Raw genomic sequence first — 20,047 nt, 5'->3', positions numbered from 1 at the left:
AGCTCTCGAAGCAACAGGGCACAGGTCCAGCCGGCCTTAGGGGAGACATGTCCGCAGTGCCGAAAACCCTGGCGAGCCCCGAAAGGACAGCGGACACAGCAGGCGCGGCCCACCCGCCGGACAGTGTCGGCGGCTTGGAGGAGGACGCAGCCCCGGCCCCGCCGCACGTGCGCGGACCTCGAGGACACGGGCCGTCCCAGGATGAGCGCTGCGCGACCCCTGGCTGAGAGCCGGGCCCGAAGGCACAGGCCCGAGGCGACGCAGACGACGGTGAGGGCGGCCGGCCCCGCTGCGCCCGAGACGCGCCCCGTCCCGTGCCCGCGACCAGAGACCACACCGGCCGAGCGCGGCCTCCCTGAACCGGCGGCAGGAGCGCGCGGGACAGCTGACCGGGCGAGAAGGGGCCGGCGGGGCAGACAGGACGCCTCCACCGCTACGGCTCGGCCGCGACCCTGAGGCCCAGCTGCGAGGACCATCAGCCACGCTTTCCCTCCGGGCCCCGCCCCCTCCAGAGGCCCCGCCCCTCTGACCGGCCTCTCTAGGACAGGTCCCGCCCCCGTAGGGCCCCGCCCCCGACCGCCCCTTTCAAATGTCCCGCCCCTCTGGCCGGCCCCCCTCTGACGGACTCCGCCCCCCGCCAGGCCCCGCCTCCGACAGGGCCGCTTCCACCAGGCTCTGACACCCTCTTCTGACAGGCCCCGCCCATCGGCAAGCCCCGCCGCCGCCGCCCGCCCCCGCCGCTCCATTCGGCCCCGCCCTTCCATCAGGCCCCGCCCCGACGGCTAGCGAGCAGGAAGCGCAGGGGGCTCCGCAGACGCTGCGTTCGGAAAGGTGTGGAGGGGGCGGAGGGCGCGTGTGGTGATCCCCCGCCGCCCGCGCTGCCTGCCTGCCCCTGGCCGGCCCGGGCCTGCCGCTTCGGCCTGCGCAGGCCCGCGGCCGCCCCGCGCGCGCACGACTCCGGCTCGGGGCTCCACTGCTCTGGCCTGGAGGCGGGGCTGGCGCGCGGCGTCATGCATATGCATGAGCGGCGCGGCGGCTCCATTGTGCCCTCGGAGCGGGCGGCGGCGCGATGGCGCGGGCGGCGGCGGCAGCTGCCCCGGGGCAGCGGGCGGCGCGGAGGGCGGGCTGAGTGCATGGAGCAGCGCGGGCCGGGGGCCGCGGCGGCGAGAGGCCGGGCCTGGCCAGGCGGAGGTGAGAGGGCCGGTGGGGGGGGCGGGGGCGGGCGGCGGGGGCGGCAGGTGCGGCAGGTGCGCGCGGCGGGCAGGTGCTGCGCCCGGGGCCCGGCGCTGCGGCGCCTCCGCCAGGCTCGGGCCGGGTTGGAGGCGGCCCCGCCGCCCACCTGCCGCACCTGCCTCGTGCGCGTCGTGCGCTTGGGCCCACCGTCCTCGCGCGCGCAGGGCGACCCTCACCTGAGCCTTTGTTGGGGCAGCCGGAAGTCGGCCGAGCGCCCGGGGGGTGTGCGCGGCCCCCGCGACCTCCTGAGCGGGGCGGATGACCCGGGGCCCTCGCCCCACCTGGCTGCGCCGCCTCCACGCCGCGCTTGGCCGGCGGGCTCGCCTTCCGGGCTGGTGCTGGGCGGTGCGCTCCCACCGGCGAGGCGTTGTGGGACCCGCTCGTGTCTGCCCCGGGGGCGGCGACGTGGGCTGACCTTTCAGCCTCCGGCCGTGGTTTCCGTGGGGACACCCCTTTCCTAACCCGACGTGCTCACGCCCAGGCAGGAGAGTCACCTGCTCCCCGGACCTGCCCCCTTCATCCTCCTCTTTCTCCCTCTGCGCTGGCCCCTGCCGCCCTCCTTTCTCCGCTTATGACCTGCTCCCTCCCTGCCTTGGTCCCCTTTCCCCGCTGCCCTGCTCCCCCTTACCGCCCCCTGACATGCTCTCTCCCTGCCCTGCTCCCGGACTTGCTTCCCTCCTGCCCCCTCCCCCCATCCTTCTCCCACCCTGCCCTGCTCTTTTCCTGATAGTTGCAGAACACCCGTGGCCCCCTCTGTAAGTCGGTTGTGTTATCTGAGATCTCACAGGGACATACACAGAACATGTGACTTGGTCTGTAAGAGGGTGGTGGATGCAGAGAGGGTGAACACAGACTCACCCACCAAATCCTGGCGTGCTAGAGCCAGAGGGCCTCTGTTGAAAGGGCTCGAAAGGGATAACAGGATCCCGGAGGGGGGTCTTAGCCTCACCCTGTGGGTACTGGGCCTGAGGATTTGTCATGCCCAGGGGCTCAATACAGGCTGGGAGTAGAAGTCAGGGAGGAGAGGAAGGTAATGAAGACCAGGCAGCCAGGCCTCCCCCTGAAGTGTCCAGCGGTAGCTGCCCCCACTACAAGGGTCAGGGCTGAGAGTGTAAAGGTGGGCATGTGTCCTCCCCTTTCCTCAGTCCCAGGGTGGCACCAGGTACCCGTTGTACACGTTGTAAACTGAGGCTTGGAGCAGTGAAATGCTCTAGCTGCTCTCTGAAGTGTCCCGCGTCTGGTCTGTGGGTAGATGCTCGTTCTTGGGGGTTTGGGATGAGTGTTGTGACCTCACATGGAGAGCGTCAGAACTTCAGCTCCCTGAGCATATGAGTCCCCGCCTTGTGTTGTCCTGCCTCCCTGGAGCCATCATTTCCACCCTCTCAGAGCCCAGTAGAGCCCAGGCTCCGGTGTCCCTCTGGTCGGAGACTTTCCCAGGAGCCACGGGCTCCCGGCATCCCTGCTCTGGAACTGTGGAGTAGGCCTCTCCTCCTGAGGTCAGGTGGCTTGTCATGGGGTGTGCTGCTCCTGGGTGACCAGGCAGCAGGGACGGAGTGGAGGTGGAAGAGGGATGACCCACATTAAGGTCTGCCTCTCGTTGGGACGCAGGAGACTGGGTGCAGCTGCTCTGAGCCCCTGGGGAAGAGGGGTCAGAATAGTGAGTTTTCTGTAGCTCTTTTTCTGGAGGAAGATGTGACCTGACCCACAGAAAGCCATGGGGCCTTCTAAGCTAGCCGTATGCTGGGTTCTGCCCAGGGGTCCTGGCTTCCTGCTGGAGCTGCGTACAGGAGAGCCTCTGGCCGCCAGAAGCCCCCAGAGGCCTGCTCAGGCCTCCTTGCACACACGCACGCGCGCGCACACACACACACACACACACACACACACCCGGGCTTTCCCAGCTCTGCCTTCCAGGCCTGGAAGTGAGAAGAGGGTCTGTGCTCAGAGCTCCCCTCTCCCTCTGTCAGGAGCAGAGGGTCACGGAGAGTGTAGGTCTTCTCAGGGAGGAGACCAGACTTGGTCTGGCAGGAAGTCTCTCTCTCACACACACACACACACACACACACACACACACACGTACACACCCGTACACACCCATACAGCCACAGGAGCAGTCAGCTCAGGGAACTGGAAACATCTGTGGTCTCGTTCACAACAGAGATGTCTTGGGGGTGGAATTCCCCCAACCCATGGGACGTAGGAGTCTGCCGGGGACCCCAGGCCCGTGGAGTCCCCGCCCCACCCCCGCATCCCTGGCTCTCACACTGGGGTGCCTGTATCAGCAGCGTCCTCAACCATGGACCCATTAGAAATGCGGTCTTCCGGCTCCAGCCCTGCAGGTGAGTCTGAAGTCCCGGAGGCCACGCTGGGGAAGCGGGAGCTCGAAGCAGAGCCCTCCAGCCCCAGGGACTCTGGCCACTGCTTGTGGGACCAGAGCAGGCCCAGCCAGGCCCACCAGCTTGGGGGAGGGATGGTTGCCGTGGGCATCCCTGTGGAGACAGCGAGCTGGGTGGTGGCAGTTCCTTCTCTGAAGTTTAATTTGGGGGGAATTTTGGATTCACGTGTGGCTGTAAAAAACACCTCCGTGTCCTTTACCCGGCTTCCCTGGTGATGCCATCTTACAGAGCTGTAGGACATGTCCCAGCAGGAGGCCAGGTGGCGCCAGGCAAGATACAGACACGGCCTTCCCCACCTTGTGTTCACACCTGTCTCCCTCCTCCCCACCTGGCCACGCGCTCTGCTCTTGGGTTCTGGGATTCTGTCATCTCAGGAGTGTTACATAAAGGGAACCCTGCATGTGGAATCTCCTGGGACTGGCGTTTCCCACACAGCATGGTCCCCCGAGATCCCTGCAGGCTGCTGGCAACACGCACATACAGGTTCTCCTGTGACCGGACATTTACAGTTTTCAGAGATGAATGTTCAGAAGTAATATCTCTGGTTCGTGGGGTGGCTGTGTGCTTTGTTTTATGGGAAGCCGCAGAACTGTGGTCCAGGGCGGCTGCCCCTGGTCTGTTCCCAGCCACCATGGGGACGAGGTCCGGGTCTCCTTGCCTGGCCGGCGCTGGCACTGTCCTAGCAGCTCCAAGCGGGGGTGCGGCCAGGGCTCCCAGCGGCTTTACTCTGCCCGTGCCTGATGGCCCTGATGTTGGACCCCAGCTCCGTGGATTGGACCCCAGTTCCGAGCGCTGACTCACTGTCCCTACCGCCTCATCGGTGAAATGTCTGTTCTTCTGCCCAGTTTCTGGGTGGGTTTTTTGGGTTTTGGTTTTTTTGGGTTATTTTGAGTTTTGAGAATTCTTTATATATTCTAGATGCTAATGCTTTGTCAGGGACGGTGGCTCTTGAAGGCAGCGCCCGGTCCGTAGCTTCATCCCATCTGGGCTCTGCAGACAGGTTCTCTGTTTGCTCTTCTACGGTGTGTGCTTTCAGTGTGTTGTGGGAGGACTCTTGGCTCTGGATCCCGAAGATTCACTCCCAGGTGTTTCCAAAGGGTTTACAGCTTTGTGCTAGACATTTGAATCTGTGGCACATTTTGAGTTAATTTCTGTATGCGATGGGAAGATTAGGGTTTGGTTTTGTTTTGTTTTTTGCTCGGGAATCCAGCATCTCTGGCACCTTGTGTTGAAATGGCAGGTTTCCTCCAGTGCATGTTTTCTGTACCTTCATCAGAGACCAGCTGGTTCTCTGGTCTATTCCATTGACCTACTGGCAGGTCTGTCCATCTGTACCTCCCACCCCCATCCCCATCCTGGAGTTGGACCCGTAGGGACCAGCCTTCCCTTGCCTGGTCACGGTGTCCTGGCTCCCACGCTTATCTCTGCCCAGAGTCCAGGGTTCTAGAGCCTTCTGGACTCACTGACGCCCGCTTTTTCTGGCCCCTGTTTCCTGAGTGGGGCCTGGTCTGGCGGGGAAGGAAAGCAGAACTAGCTGTGAGGTGGGCAAGCCCACTTGTCTCTCCCTCCCCCTCTCACCCGGCCCCGGGCCCAGCCATGCTGCAACTCCAGGATGCATGTACCTCTGTGCTCGGTGGGGGAGGCTCCGGATCGCAGTCCCCACTGCACCCCATCTCCCCTGGGTCCCCGCTGAGGGACCCACCCCCCACACCCCTCCAGGACTGTATTTCCAGAGGACGTGACCTTCTGGAGGTGCCTAGGCAGCACTCAGGAATGTGAGTCTCGGGGCCAGGTGGATGCTGGAGCCACTTTCTCACTCCTGGGCCTGAAGGACGCCCCGAGAGTGCTGAGGTGGCAGGACTGAGCCACTGGAGGTTAGCCTGGCCCAGGTGATGTGTCTGTGTGCGTGTATGAGGCCTCACAGCCCCAGAAAGGCAGCGGTGCTCCGGGACAGAATGTCAACGTCCAGAGGGCGGGGTGTAGCCTCCCCACCCAGGACCCCCAGGGTACCCCCTGAGGACCATCGCCAGCCTGTGTCTGCACGGAGACCAGGCAGAAGCACGTGGCCCCAGCCATGCCAGCAAGGGTCTGGACTTGCTTTTGGGGGTGTTGGAGGATGTGAGTGGCCTAGCCCTCCGTCACTGGTTTTTCTGAGACAGTAAATGGGAGAGAGTGAGCCTCACAGGGTAGGAGAAAGCCCCTGGCATGGGCACACGGGTCCTGCAAGCGTTCACCAGCCCTGCTGCTGTGTTCCCATTGGCCCCTTGCCATGTCCATGGGCACCTGCCAGCCCTCCGCCCATGGTTCCGTGTGTGGATCCCTCCCCTTTTAGGAACTCTGTCCAGTGGGTCAGGTCTGCCTGCCTGGCCTTGTGCCCACATCAGTCTCAGATGGCACCCTTGGGCCCCAGAGCAGCCCTTGGGGGACTTGCTGCAGCAGCGGCCTGCCATCCAGGGCAGGAGGGAGGGTGCAGGGCGGCTGAGCTCACTCCCCCCTGGTTACCAGCGCTCCTTCTGTAGCAGGCAGGCCTCAGAGCATGAGCAGATAGTGCCCCCGGGTGCTCCTCTCCAGCCTCCTCTCTGGCTTTGGCCTTGACCTGCCCCCCTGGTGCTTTCTTGGGGGCTTCTGGCAATCAGGTGCTAGATGCTCCCTGACTCTTACAGATATCCAGGCCTTTGTGTGGGAGGACAAGCATGGAAAGTATTGGGGTTCAGAAAGCCTGCTTCCAGAGCTGGTCCAGGTCCTGGCCAGACAGGGTTAATGCTGGCTTCCAGGCTGGGGTTTGGGGCTGAGGCAGGCAGAGGATGGGCAGGGCGGGCAGCACAGGGCAAGGTGGCCCTCAGACACCGGTGTCATCCTGCCCTCCCTCTTTCAACACAGCGCCGGGGGGCCTCGTGCTCAGGGCTCCCTGCAGGCTGCCGACAGCCCCTGGCTGCTTCTCCGCTGATGTCCTCCTTCCTGTCCCAGCAGCCAGAGCATCACCAGCAGTGAGGACCACTTCCTGCCACCTACAGATTTGGCCTTTAGGCTGCTCCGAAGCCAATGAACCCCATGCACCCCGTGAAACCCGCCCTGCCCCCCACGCCACACGGGTGAGTGGGGCTCGTGCTGCGCTCCCTCCTCAGGCCCAGGGGTGCGGGCCTGGTGGCGGGGCGGGACCTCGCTGCTCCCGCGCTCAGCCTCCCCAGCAGGGCGCTCCTGACCTGGGCCTCTCACCCACCTCTCTGCTCCCAGTGATGGTCCGTTTGCTTACGAGGCAGTGCCTTGGCAACAGAGCGCCACTCAGCCGGCGGGATCGCTGTCCGTGGTCACGACCGTGTGGGGCGTCGGCAACGCGGCCCAGAGCCAGGTGAGCCCGTGCCTGCCCCCCTCCTCAGGGAGAAATGGAGTCTTCTGGCCTTCATGCCATTCCCGCCCTGCATCCCACCCCTGCTCTCCTCCCCTCACCTCTGCACCCCCTGCCCTGCCCACACCCCCGCCCCCACTGCCAGGCCTCTCCTTGGAGCGACCACATGAAGTAAGTTGTGTGGGTGGTGCTCACTGGTGGTTCTTGTTTCCCGTAGGTTTTGGGGAACCCCATGGGCCCTGCAGGGAGCCCCCCTGGCGGCTCCGTGATGCCCGGCGTGGCCGGCAGCAGCTCTGCCCTGAGCTCCCCGCAGTGCCTTGGACAGCAGGCATTTGGTGACGGCGCCACCAGCAAGGGCTTTGTGCCACAGGGGGTGTATGGCCGCGGGGGCTACCCTGGCGGCCCCGGCTTCTCCCCTGGGTAAGCAGGACCCCTCCCCTGGCTGCACTGCTGGGGGCTCCCCCAGGGCTGTGTGCACGCAAGCGGAGCCCCAAGAACTACCGTGTGGCTCCCCCCAGGTGATGGGCGGCAAGCGCTGCTGAGCCCGGCCCTGTGTGTCTCCCGCAGGTATGCAGGCGGTCCGGGGGGGCCCGGGGGCCTGGGTCTGCCCTCACATGCCACACGACCCTCCACTGATTTCACCCAGGCAGCGGCGGCAGCTGCGGTGGCTGCTGCCGCGGCCACAGCCACAGCCACTGCCACGGCCACCGTGGCCGCCCTCCAGGAGAAGCAGAGCCAGGAGCTGAGCCAGTACGGAGCGGTGAGGCCCGGCCGCTCCTCCCGGAGCGCCCACATGTGCTGGTCTGGAAAGCAGGGACCGGTTGGGCAACCAGGGTCAGGGTCTGGGGACGGGTGCGTAGTGAGATAAAGTGGGGGGAAGGGGTGAGGCACGGTGGGGGTCCCTGGGTGGCACCCAAGGTTGGGGGTTGGCCTGAATGGCTCCTGTCTTCTCTCCCCAGATGGGGGCTGGGCAGGCTTTTAACAACCAGTTCCTGCAGCACGGAGGTCCCCGGGGGCCCAGTGTCCCCAGCAGTATGAACCCTGCCGCCGTGGGAGGGCTGCTGGGCCCCTCTGGCCTGAACCCCACCCGGGCAACAGGCATGGCACCCCTGTACGCAGGGCAGCGCCTGCCCCAGCACGGGTACCCCGGGCCTCCCCAGGCCCAGCCACTGCCCCGACAGGGGGTCAAGAGGGCCTATTCCAGTGAGGTGAGCGTCCGGACCACCCTCGTCCCGGTTGCACCCAGAGCCGCAGCGGGTGCGGCCATCCACGGGAGGGAAGCGGCCACGCCGGATGGGGTGGGCACTGCGTCCTCCCTGGGAGCTGACTTCCCCAACAGCCGTTGCCCTAGCACAGTGCCCTTTCTGTCTCTCAGGTTTACCCTGGGCAGCAGTACCTGCCAGGAAGCCAGTACGCACCTGGCGCTGGGCAGCCTCCCACCCCTTCCTCCTACCCTGGGCACCGGCTGCCCCTGCAGCAGAGCGTGGCCCAGGCCCTGCCTGCCACTGGCCCTGCAGGATTGCACTACAAGGTAGGGTTGGGCCCTCTGGCCCACCGCACCCCCGCAGGGCCCTGTGCTGGGCCCTGGCCAGGCTGATGAGGGAGCTGGCCTGGAGGGATGAGAGTGAGCAGGCAGCCCGGAGCTCCGCTGGTCCCAAGCAGTGTGGGGATCCAGTTCTGAAAGGATCCTCTGCGGGATGTGTGTATCTGCTCAGAAAATCACTGTAGGGAGCAGGCGGGGCGGAGGGCAGGCCCCCAGGCCACTTGATTGTCTTTTAGGGCACAGTGACCACATTCCCTCTGCTTGCTGGGGACGGGCCCATGGGGGGCATGTGGGGAGGAGGAGGTGTGTTTTTTCGGCCTCTTCCTGGCTCTCCTGCGACCCTTCTAACTTGGGGCGTGAGTAGTCTATCTCTTTTCCTGGAGTAGTAATGTCGTAAATTATGAAAGCACTGTGAGCCCCTTGTTGATTACTTGCTGAAGGAAGAGAGCCTCCAAAGAAGAGACTAGAGGCCAGTGCCCCTGTGTACGGTGGCACCCTGCCTCCAGCCCCCTCCTTGGGTTAAGTGCCAGGGCCAGGCGGGGGCCCTGGGCGCATGCACTTTTCTCTCCTGCAGCCCACAGAGCAGTTCAACGGGCAGGGCGCCAGCTTCAACGGGGGGAGCGTCAGCTACAGCCAGCCTGGCCTGAGTGGGGTACGGGCAGACGGGCGGGAGGCTCACGGGGTGGGCCCATGGAGAGAGGGCGCCCAAACAGGAGGAAATTGGGGGTGCCCAGCCAGAACCCTCTGGGACTACCCCTGTTCTCTTCTGTCCTCACTGTTCCCGCGGGTGCTCCAAGAACAAACTCCACCCCCCACCATTCCATCTTGACCGTTTGCTCGACCCCACAGCCCACCCGTTCCACCCCTGGCTACCCCAGCTCCCCACTGCCAGGGAGCCCCACGCCGCCCATGACTCCCGGCAGCAGCGTCCCCTACATGTCCGCCAGCCAGGAGGTCAAGTCTCCCTTCCTGCCCGACCTCAAGCCCAGCGTGGGCTCCTTGCACCCGTCTCCCCCCGGTGAGTGTCGCTTGTTCTCAGCTTGCTTGGGCTGGGGTCCTCTGGGGACATGAGGGTTGGGGGCCCATAACCCTGTCTTTCACCCGTAGACGTCTTAGCGGATTTTTCAAGGTGTGGATCTTCTCTCTAGAAAGACATGCGTGCACACGAAACTCTGGATCATTTTAGGGAGTCTGTGTATCCCTTGAAGTCTTCTCCTGGCTAGGGACCCCCTGGTCCAGGGTAGACTGCCAGAGCAGAACCCAAGGTCCTAGAAACCTAGCTCAAGTGTGGGGATGGTGAAGGGGGTCCATTCACACCTCTGCAGCCTTCCACCCTCCCGAAAGCACTAGTGTCACCCTCTTTTTCTGGGTCTGGGGCACGTTCTCCAGTCATAATTTAGGGGACCCTGGGCCAGGTGCCTGAGGCAGGATGGAACAGCAGGATCTCAAGATCCTGGGGCCCCAGGGGAGATGCTGCCCACAGCCCAGCCCCGAGGTGGGGGAGGAGGGGCCCTGCTCCCCAGCCCACATCCCTGCGGTAAGGGGTGCGGGGGGGGGGCGTCCTCTATGCCAGCTGCCGGCTCACGCCAGCGTGGCCCGCTCGCAGGCAGTGGCCCCTGTGACGAGCTGCGGCTGACCTTCCCCGTGCGCGATGGGGTGGTCCTGGAACCCTTCCGCCTGCAGCACAACCTGGCCGTGAGCAACCATGCCTTCCAACTGCGCGACTCCGTCTACAAGACGCTAATGCTGAGGTGAGCTGGCGCCGGCCCGGCGTGCGGCCCCAACCCCTGTACCTGCGCCCCCGCCGGCCTGTCCTTACTGTGCGCCTGGCCCGCGCAGGCCTGACCTGGAGCTGCAGTTCAAGTGCTACCACCACGAGGACCGGCAGATGAACACCAACTGGCCGGCCTCGGTGCAGGTCAGTGTCAACGCCACGCCCCTCACCATCGAGCGCGGCGACAACAAGACCTCCCACAAGCCCCTGTACCTGAAGCACGTGTGCCAGCCCGGCCGCAACACCATCCAGATCACGGTCACGGCCTGCTGCTGCGTGAGTGCCCCCGCACCCCCCGCCCCTGCGTCAGCCCCGCCCAACCTGTCTCATTTCCTGGCCCCACGGCGGTGTGGAGCCACCTCCCTGCTTCCCAGCGAGGCCCACACCGCGCAGGCGGATGGAGCGCTCCTGCTGACCCTGTCTCCCCGTGAGGAGGCTCAGCAGGCCCCCCCGGCTCCCCATCCCGAAAGCCTCGCTGGGACTCACCGGGGCAAAGAGGGGCAGCCGGGCGCACCCCAGCTGGTTCTGGGGCGGTCACGGGACTGCCGTAGGCTGGGGGCTCCCAGATGCCGGTGTTCTCCCCGTGGCGGGCTCACCGGATGGGCAGATCCAGCCTGCAGCATGGGGGCTCCAGAGCAGGGGAGACTCCCCGCTGCAGTCTTGACCAGCCCCTCCCGCCGCAGTCGCACCTGTTCGTGCTGCAGCTGGTGCACCGGCCCGCCGTGCGCGCGGTGCTGCAGGGCTTGCTCAAGAAGCGACTCCTGCCTGCTGAGCACTGCGTCAGCAAGAGTGAGTGGCCCTGCAGGGGGTTGGGGGAACAGTGGGCGGCCCACGTGGTCCCTTGGGGCTGTGGCGCCAGCGGCAGCCCCTCCGTCTAGCCCTTTGCCCTGTCGACACCAGTAAAGCGTAACTTCAGCAGCGGTACCATCCCTGGCACACCCGGGCCCAACGGCGAGGACGGCGTGGAACAGACGGCCATCAAGGTGTCCCTCAAGTGCCCCATCACCTTCCGCAGGATCCAGCTCCCTGCCCGCGGCCACGACTGCCGCCACATCCAGGTGGGTGGTCCCTGTGGAGCTCTGCCAGGACTTGTGACAGTGGTTCTCTGTCAGCCCTCCCCTGTCTCCGAGGACAGTCACCGCTGCCCTGCATTTGCGGGGTCTCCTCTCAAAAGGCAATGAGGCCGCAGGTGCGGTCCTCCCAAGGCCCCAGGAGCGACCCCTCGGATCCCCGACGCTCCGCCACGGGGTCTCCTTGGACAATGTGTCCTGGACGTGGCCCTTCAGCACAGATGCCCAGGCCTTTGGCCTCGTGCATCCCAGTCCCTGTGAGGACTGTCTGTTAGGAGGGGCGCCCTGGGGAAAGCCTGGCACGTGTGGCTTCTCCACACATGAGCAGATCAGCCCAGAAGCACGCAGCTTGATCGTGTGGTGCGGCCAGGTCGCCCCCGACCCCCGTGTGAGAAGCCACCTGTCTTGCCCCCCACAGTGCTTCGACCTAGAGTCCTACCTACAGCTCAACTGTGAGCGGGGGACCTGGAGATGCCCCGTGTGCAAGTGAGTATTCCTGAGACACCCTCATGACGGCCCGGGGTGCAGGGTGGTCCTTGTCAGAAGCTGTCCGCTCCCCCTGCAGCACCAGAAAATACCCAAGTCAAGTTCAGTGGTAGCCGCCCAGACGAGAACGCTGTGGCTCAGGGCAGAGACTTCACACACGGGGTCCCCTTCCTGAGGGATCACCTCCCACGGGGTGGTCTCGGGCACAGTGATGGAGCGGAGCAGTGACAGGCCTCCGAGCCCCATCCTCTTGGTTTCCAACAGCAAGACGGCGTTGCTGGAGGGGCTGGAGGTGGACCAGTACATGCTGGGGATTCTCATTTACATTCAGAAGTAAGTGTCTTCCCCTCGCCTGGCTGCGGTCGGCAGTGGTTAATCTGCGCTTGGCAGCGGGCAGCCCCAGGATGACTGGGAGGCACCCCCCACCCCACTGCTTTGCCATGGCCAGAACCCACAGCCCCCCACCCCGGGCCCGTGGAACGTGCCAGGTGGCCACAAGCCTTGGAGGCCGGGAGAGGCAGCAGGACAGCTCGTGAGTAGTGCGTGTGTCCCTGGCCAGCTCTGACTATGAGGAGATCACCATCGACCCCACGTGCAGTTGGAAGCCGGTGCCCGTGAAGCCTGACGTGCACATCAAGGAGGAACCCGATGGGCCCGTGCTGAAACGCTGCCGCACCGTGAGCCCTGCGCACGTGCTCATGCCCAGTGTCATGGAGATGATCGCAGCCCTGGGCCCCGGGGCCGCCCCCTTCGCCCCCCTGCAGCCCCCGTCGGCCCCAGCCCCTGGCGACTACCCCGGCCAGGGTGAGTACGGCGGGCTGGGCCCGGGGACACGGCTACCACAGGCCAACGGTCTGTCCTCTTCAGACCACTGCAGCACTACCACGCGGGTCCCGCACCTGGGGCCTGCCGGGGACATGGCCGTGGGGGTGGGCGGTAGCTGAGGAGCAGGGACCTTCTGCCAGCTTGCTTCTGGGGCCTCTCTGACGCCATGTGTGGGTGTGTTTGGGTGAGGTGGGTCCCAGAGTAACGTCTGTGATGAGAAGAAGTGCCCTTTCCTGTGAGGTCTGGCACTACTTGCGGGAGACCACTGGGGTCCCCCCTCCCTGGACCACTCCACCAGCGCCAGCCCCCAGGCCTCACCCAGGACCGGCTCTACTCTCAGGTTCCAGCTTCCTGGGACCCGGGACCTTCCCTGACGCCTTCCCGCCTGCCGCACCCAGCACCCCGGCCCTTCCTGAGTTCACCGCGGGGCTGCCCCCCAGCTCCTATCAGTCTGACCTTCCCAGCAGCCTCCTGACACCAGAGAAGTCTGCCCCCTGTCTCCCAGGGCAGGTCAGTGCTGGCAGAGGGTTGGGGGGCCAGTTCCCAGGGAGGGGGGCCCAGGGCCATCTGACCAGGTTCTTCTCTCCTTCCTCAGATGGCACCAGCGGGTCACCTGGACCCGTCCCACAACCCTGGGCCACAGGGGCTGCATGCTCCCAGCCTTGGGGGGCCCCCAGGGCCCCAGCTGCACCATCCAAACCCTCCCCCAGCATCCCGGCAGCCCCTGGGCCCAGTGAGCTCGGGCCCCATCGGCGAGCTGGCCTTCAGCACGGCCACAGGCGTGATGGGGCCCCCCATGTCTGGGGCGGGGGAGGCCCCGGAACCAGCCCTGGACGTGAGTATGGGCCCCATGCTGGGGAGCACGTGGGAGCTGGGGCTGGGGAGGACGGCATGCACATCGTCCCCAGGGTCCACATGCTTCATAGAAGGGAGAACACCGCCGCCCCAGTGACTTCCAGAGCCAGGAGAGCTGGGCAGGTAGTACCAGCCCCGGCGAGGAGGTCGGGCACCTGCTGTAGCCGCGAGGTTGGCTCTGGGGACTATCTAGCGCCCAAGAAGACTGCGCTTGGAACTGACCACACCGGCGCAGGGTGCGGGCTGGCCTGTCCGACGCCCCTTGCTGGGTGAGCCAGAATCTGTGTGTGAAACACAGGTAACCGTCCTCGACCCGAATAACCCAAATTCCCTGAAGTTCATTATGAGGGAAGTTAGAGCCTCTCCGAATAGTGAGTCGCGGGCGCCGGTGAGCCCACCCCGTGTGCTGGCCCTGCCGGCACCATGCGTCCCTGGCTGGCCTTGGACAACCCATGTGCAATGATTCCTGCTCAAAGAGCAGCCTCCGGCAGGGGGAAGCCCTGTGCAGGCTGAGGGTCAGGGTCCCACGCAGGGCCGTGGTGGGTCCGAGGCCGGAGCTGCTGATGGCTTTGCTTTGTCCCCAGCTGCTCCCAGAACTGACCAACCCGGAGGAACTGTTGTCCTACCTGGGCCCGCCTGACCTCCCCACAAACAACAATGACGACCTGCTCTCTCTCTTCGAGAACAACTGATCCTGTAGACCCTACCCAGCCAGCCGGGTCACGCAGGCAGACATCACCGTGCCCCGCCCCTCCCCACCTGTGGACCCAGAGCCAGAGCCAGGGCCGGGCCAGCTGCCTGGCCCCTGACACTGGAAGCATCTGCGCTGGGTGGGAGGGGGCCGCGGGTGGACCCCCAAACCCCTTCTCTCCAGTGCGGAATGGGGTTCTACTAGATGCTCAGCCCTGCCCCAAGCCACCGCCTGGTCCCACTCCAGCTTTGCCCCACCCACACACACCTGCTACCCTGGCCTCATGCCTTGCCCCGGTGTCCCCGGTCCTGCCTGCTCCCACCAGCCTGCATCTTGTCCAGCACTGACCCTTCTGTCTCAACAAGCCCTTTGCTCACGGGCGAGGAGCAGGGCTACTCTGTCCTGAGTCCGAGCTCGCAGTGGGAATGGGACCCTCTTCCCACAGGAGGCTCCAGGCTAAGGCTGCAGGGCGGGGCGCTCCAAAGCACAACGATGTACATAACATAGGGACATTGTGGGTGTGGACGGCCCATCCCTTCAGCGGGGGTGGGGGTGGCTGCAGGCTTCGGCCCAAAGGGCTGGGTGCGGAGACCCGCTCTGTGTACAGATTCTCCAGCGGGCTGCTCCTCTGAGGTCCCCTTTTCCGTGAAAGTGAAGAATCAGTCCCGCTGTGTTTTTTAAAACTGCCTTTCCCGTGTCCACCCTGAGGCCAAGCCAGGTGGGGGAGGAGGAGCCACTGCCCCCACTGGCCTAGGGCCGAGTTGTGTCCCCTGTCTGCCCATCTCTATTAAAGGACTCCCTCACCGCGGGCCTGCTGGGTCCCTCCTTCATGCCAGCCTGAGTTCTCCACGTGGGCGGGGCTCTGTTCCTAGCCCAGACCCAGCTGTTCCGGCCTCATGGTAAATTTCCCTGTCTCTGGAATTTTCCAAGTTGGCTTCTGCCAGAGAACTATTTTGTGAAGTGTCACCAGGGCCAGGAGACACATCTGCCACCCTGTCACCTTGTGTGGGTGTGCCTGGGGCAGGGAGCCAGCTGTTGAGTCAGGGGCCTCAGGAGGGACCAGGGCTGAAGGCCGGGCTGGCTCCAGACAGCAGCTTCCGGAGGCGCATGGAGGGTGGCCCTGGGCTCCTGGGCCTGCACAGCCCCCTCCAGCTGTGTACCAGCTGCCTGGGTGGCCTTTCCCTCCTGGCCCAGCAGGAGAGGCTGATGCGCCTTGCAGCGGGGAAAGGGGGGTGCCCATAGGGCACTGGAAGCTCGGGGGGGTGGGGTCCAGGGCAGGCAGGCCTGGGTGGCTTTACCCACTTACAACTGGGGACCCCAGATGTGGACCTTCGTGCCTCCGCAGCCTGTTTCTGGCTGAGGGGGCAGAAGCACACTCTCAGTGCTGGCTGGGATTGGGGGGATGGACAAGGAGGCCCAGGGATGAGTAGGGCCTGTCTGGAGTTCTGTCTGTCATCCATAGCCAGGCTGGGGTTGGGGAGGAAGCCAAGAACGGGTGCCACACATGCTGTCCTCCTGGGTGCTGCTGGGCACAATGGAGAAATCCAGAGATGAACCAGCGTTCACCCACAGGAGGGTGGACCCAGGCCACGACAGGACAGCAGGGGAACAGGGAGCACAGGGCCGTGGGGAGCACGCAGTGAGGGAGCAGGATGCGGAAGTCCATGTATCTCAGTACAGCTTGACACCAGACATGGGTTTCCCAGGGGTCCCACGTCTGTGCCGCTGGTCAGGAAGAAGGTGGGGGCGTGGATGGGCTGCCCACACCACTTCCCTGCGGGGTGGCACAGGAGTGCACTCGGGGACGGGGGAGGTGCCAGTGACATTTGGCTCCTCAAGGGGAGTGCTGTCTTCTCAGCTGCCACCTTACACCCATCAGTCACCTCCTCCCCTGGGTGCTGCGCGCACCACTTCAGAAAAGTGGACCTCAGACCAGACGCACGCGGGAACAGAGCCCCGGTGCAGAAATGGAAACCAACCACGTGCCAAGCCTGTCCCTGACTGCGAGGAATGAAGCTCAGGTTTGCTAACAGCATCGCTGCAACAATGTGTCCCATTTCAGGAAACAGTAACAGGTGGTAAAATTAAGCACCGGACAGCCTGGGGGTGGGAGAAGGAATCGCAGGTGAAATCAGGAGCCATCCTGAGACATAGCGGCGCGCCCACCTTCAGAGGTGCTGCGCAGCGTCACGACAACATGGGACAGCTGTGAGCGTCTGCGGTCCAGGAATTCTCTTCACCTCACTGCCCACTGGAAGGAACTAGAAAAATCACACGAGGCAAAACAGCAGAAGGAATGAAGACACGACAGGTGTGAGACCAGAAATGTAGCAGCGAATCCAGGCAAGCAAAACTTCGGTTTGACAAGTGACTTGGGTCAGAAGTGGGGCTGGAGCAGCTGTCAAGAGGGACGAGAAGGGGGTCCCCCATGAGCTGCCGGCGGTCAGACATGCCCCCACCCCGACCGTGAGAGCACAGGGCCCCAGAGCACCAGCTCGAGAAGCAGTGGACAGCACAAAGAAGAGGGTAGAGACCCTGGCCCAGGACCAGATGCTACCAGATGTCAGGGCAATGTCCTTGTCCCCATGGTCCCTGCCCGCTGGCATCCTCACCTGGTCACCTCCCAAGTTGGGCTGATCACAGGGACCCATTGGGACCATCAGGTGGGGATTCTGGACACGACCAAGATGTTTCAGGTCCTGGGACTACGGATGCCTTCTGAGTCGGGGGTCATCAGTCACTCGCCCAATCTGTTTGAGCTGAGGAGCGGAGAATTGCCCCGATGCCAAGTGCACTAGGCTCCGTGATGTCACGCGCCCATCCCCATCCCCTGCAGCCGCCTCTGCCACCTGGGACTGGCTTCACGTAGTCTTGAACCCGTGAGTGGAGCCACAGGGCTGCACTCCACATTTAGCCATAGGCTACACCGCTGGCTGTGACGCTGTGGCGGGGTGTGGGATTTGTGGATGCCCCTCTGAGCTCCCTGCCTCCTGCTCAAACCCTTCCCATGTCCGCTTGCCTCAGCTCAGGCTGCAAGTGCCCACAGGCCACTCACTGGGGGGGAAGAATTCAAGACAGCCATCCTGAAAAGGACACCGAGGGCCTTGGAGAAGGCCAGACATGGGCAGACACAGCTCCAGAGTGATAGGCCCGTCCCCTTGGAGAGCCTCGCTGTCTACAGCGGCTGTTGCTACGGAGCAGAGACCAGAGCCTCTGAGCCCTGCTCTTGCTGATGCCACCGGAAGGCCCTGGCCAACTCTCTGGTGGCAGCTAAGGGGCCCTCGGCCAGAGTGGGGTCAGGAGTGCTTCCCAACACAGGGAACAGGTACCAGAAGGGGGCGGGCGTGGGTTGGCCCTAGGATCGTTCTCCACCCTGCCCACGACCCACCTGACCACTCTCCAGCCCCGCACCTGGCACACTGGCCACCCCTGGGGTTTGCCAGGGTCCTCCACATCCTACCCACTGCAGGCTTTGGCTGACTCGCCCATGCCCCAGGGAGCCCTCTGCTTCTGGAATAAGCGGCTGCTGCTCCCCTCCACCCCACAGCTGCCTCCCTGATCCCCATCACAGCTGATCAATCACAGCTCAGTAGTGATCATTTTCTGATGTTTTATTTAAAAACGAGCCTTTGCACACAGCACAGGGAGCACCCGCACAAGCCCTGGGTTTGAGGATGGCTGACATTTTGCCAGTCCGGCCAGCTCCTTCCGTCTTCCCATGCTGCTGCATTTTTTATGCCCCTGCGGGTTTAGTGGCCGCTGAGTTGGGAAAGTCCGATGCAGATGAGCTGCTCAGCGCGCATCTTGGAAAAGCAAAAACGTTCCCTTATGGGAGCACCCTTACCGGGGCAGGAGAGCCGCATTCCACGCTGTGCTCCCTCCCAGCCTGGCTTCCCAGCACCTCCTGTAACTGCATCCAACCCCAGATGCAGTCTGGGTCACACTTGGGGTTGGTCGTTATGTCTCTACTCTCTTAACGTGGGAGAGTCCTTGGCGTTTTCCCCTTACACCAATTTTCTGAACGATTCAGGCACGATGCCTCGAAGCAAGTCCAAGGGTCACTTTCTCCTTCACCCCTGTGTGTCCTGTCCCCTGTCCCCTAGGGGGACGTCTAGAACTTGACTAAACATTCTGGGTCAGATGAGCATTGCTACCCACCTTTCCTATGAGACTGTGAGCTCCATGGGAACAGACCTCTTTTGTGTCCTGATTTATCCCAAAGCCAACAAGTTTGTCCAAGAGATTAACCTGGGCAGACAGGGGCAAATAGGAGCGGGCTGCCTGCGGTCCGCATGCAGGGGGTGCTGAGCATCCAGCACCCTCAGGGGCGCCCCCATCTGTACCTCCCCCCACACTCCCAGCCTACCCCATTGCCGGCTGAGCACCTGTGCCCTGCAGGGTCCCAGTGGGATGGTCAGCAGGTGTCCGGCAAGCATCTGCTGAGATGAGGACTGGCTCCCAGCACAGGCCCCCCCAGCCCACTCTTGGAGACCCCGAGCAGGGTACCTCCCGTCCACTCCGCAAGGAGTGGCCCTGCTCTTCGGCGGGACTCGCTGAGCAGGAGACAGGCTCCACACCCAAGGGCCACCTTCCAGTGGAGGGACCCCGGTGGGAGCAGGCAGGATGGTGCTGCCTCTCCTTCCTGAGCGCTGACTCTGGGGCACTCCCCTCATGTGCTGAGGTCAGTGGCACCCATACAGCGGGAGCCTGCCAGCCTCATGAGGTGACCTGTCGCAAAGCCAAACCAGGGCCTGAGATCCTGCTTTCTGGCCCTCCACCAGCCTGCTTTTCCAGCTTCCCCTGTCACTGGCCAGTGGGTGGCCGGTGGGTGGCCGGTAGCCATCTGCCTCCGTGTCCATTGACCCATCCCCCCGCCACCCACCGGGAGCCCAAAGTAAGACGAGCCCACAGTGCCACCCATGGAGCTCAGCTGCCAGAGTCATGGTTCCCCAGAGCTCCTTGCAACCAGGAAAGCCTGCTTCTGTACAGTAAACACCCTCTCATGGCAAAAAAGGTAAAAATAAAAATAGGGACGCCTGGGTGGCTCAGTCAGTTGAGTGTCTGCCTTCAGCTCAGGTCGTGATTCTGGGGTCCTGGGATCGAGTCCCGCATCGGGCTCTCTGCTCAGTGGGGAGCCTGCTTCCCCCTCTCTCTCTGCCTGCCTCTCTGCCTACTTGTGATCTCTATCAAATAAAAATAAAAAATATTAATAAAAGTGGGTGCCTGTGTGGCTCAGTTGGTTAAGCAGCTGCCTTCAGCTCGGGTCATGACCCTGGAGTCCTGGGATCAAGTCCCACATCAGGCTCCCTGCTCAGCGGGGAGTCTGCTTCTCGTTCTCCCTCTGCCTGCTGCTCTGCCTACTTGTGCTCTCTATCTCTCTGTCAAATAAGTAAATAAAATATTTTAAAATAATAAATAATAATTATTATAATAAAAGTAAAGCCCCAGAGCCGCAGGAGCTCTCAGTGCCGGCGGGAATGCCAGATGGGGCAGCCACTCTGCAGGGCAATTAGCTGGGCTCCTTGGTATTTACCCAAAGCAACCGAGAACTTGTGTCCGCATCGAACCCGAACACAGGTGCTGACAAACAGTGTTGGCAAAACTCGGATGCACGTGATATCCTTCGGCGGCCGAGAGGGTAACCCCTCCACCCGTCCAGACAGAGGACTCCCAGCAGCGCGAGCGGGGGGACGTTGTGGAGATGCCAAAGTCCGGCTCTGAGCAACAGAGTCTGAGGAGGCTCAGCCTGCGGGATCCCAAGTCTGACCTTCTGGAGAATGGGCAGGTCCGGAGACTGCAAGGATCGGCCGGGGGTAAGCAGGGGCTGGGGG

At 63.7% G+C, this 20,047-nt stretch overlaps 1 protein-coding gene across 7 annotated transcripts; it reads left to right on the top strand.

Moving 5' to 3' along the window:
* The first annotated feature begins 812 nt into the window (after positions 1-812).
* Positions 813-15,024, top strand: ZMIZ2 (zinc finger MIZ-type containing 2). 7 transcript variants are annotated; one of them, XR_006384241.1, is made up of 20 exons: positions 1,119-1,191; positions 6,597-6,718; positions 6,861-6,975; positions 7,190-7,392; positions 7,540-7,732; positions 7,932-8,180; positions 8,348-8,503; positions 9,090-9,167; positions 9,365-9,533; positions 10,122-10,266; positions 10,355-10,565; positions 10,973-11,078; positions 11,190-11,347; positions 11,778-11,845; positions 12,110-12,178; positions 12,405-12,649; positions 13,011-13,180; positions 13,266-13,505; positions 13,597-13,794; positions 14,110-14,192. XR_006384241.1 is itself a non-coding variant. In XM_044245736.1 (19 exons), exons 2-19 carry the CDS (start codon positions 6,669-6,671, stop codon positions 14,215-14,217), a joined length of 2,733 nt encoding a protein of 910 aa, XP_044101671.1. In that variant the 5' UTR covers positions 813-831; positions 6,597-6,668; the 3' UTR covers positions 14,218-15,024. The 7 variants fall into 7 exon arrangements, 6 of the variants coding, with proteins under 6 accessions (XP_044101671.1, XP_044101668.1, XP_044101669.1 ...); XM_044245736.1 differs by lacking the exons at positions 1,119-1,191; positions 13,597-13,794 and adding an exon at positions 813-831 and having other exon boundaries at positions 14,110-15,024; XM_044245733.1 differs by lacking the exon at positions 13,597-13,794 and having other exon boundaries at positions 14,110-15,024.
* Positions 15,025-20,047: the final 5,023 nt, after the last annotated feature.

This window comes from Neovison vison, chromosome 4 (assembly GCF_020171115.1).
Source record: "Neovison vison isolate M4711 chromosome 4, ASM_NN_V1, whole genome shotgun sequence".
In the NCBI taxonomy this organism is placed as follows: Eukaryota; Metazoa; Chordata; class Mammalia; order Carnivora; family Mustelidae; genus Neogale; species Neogale vison.
This window is presented reverse-complemented; position numbering and strand designations above follow the sequence as displayed.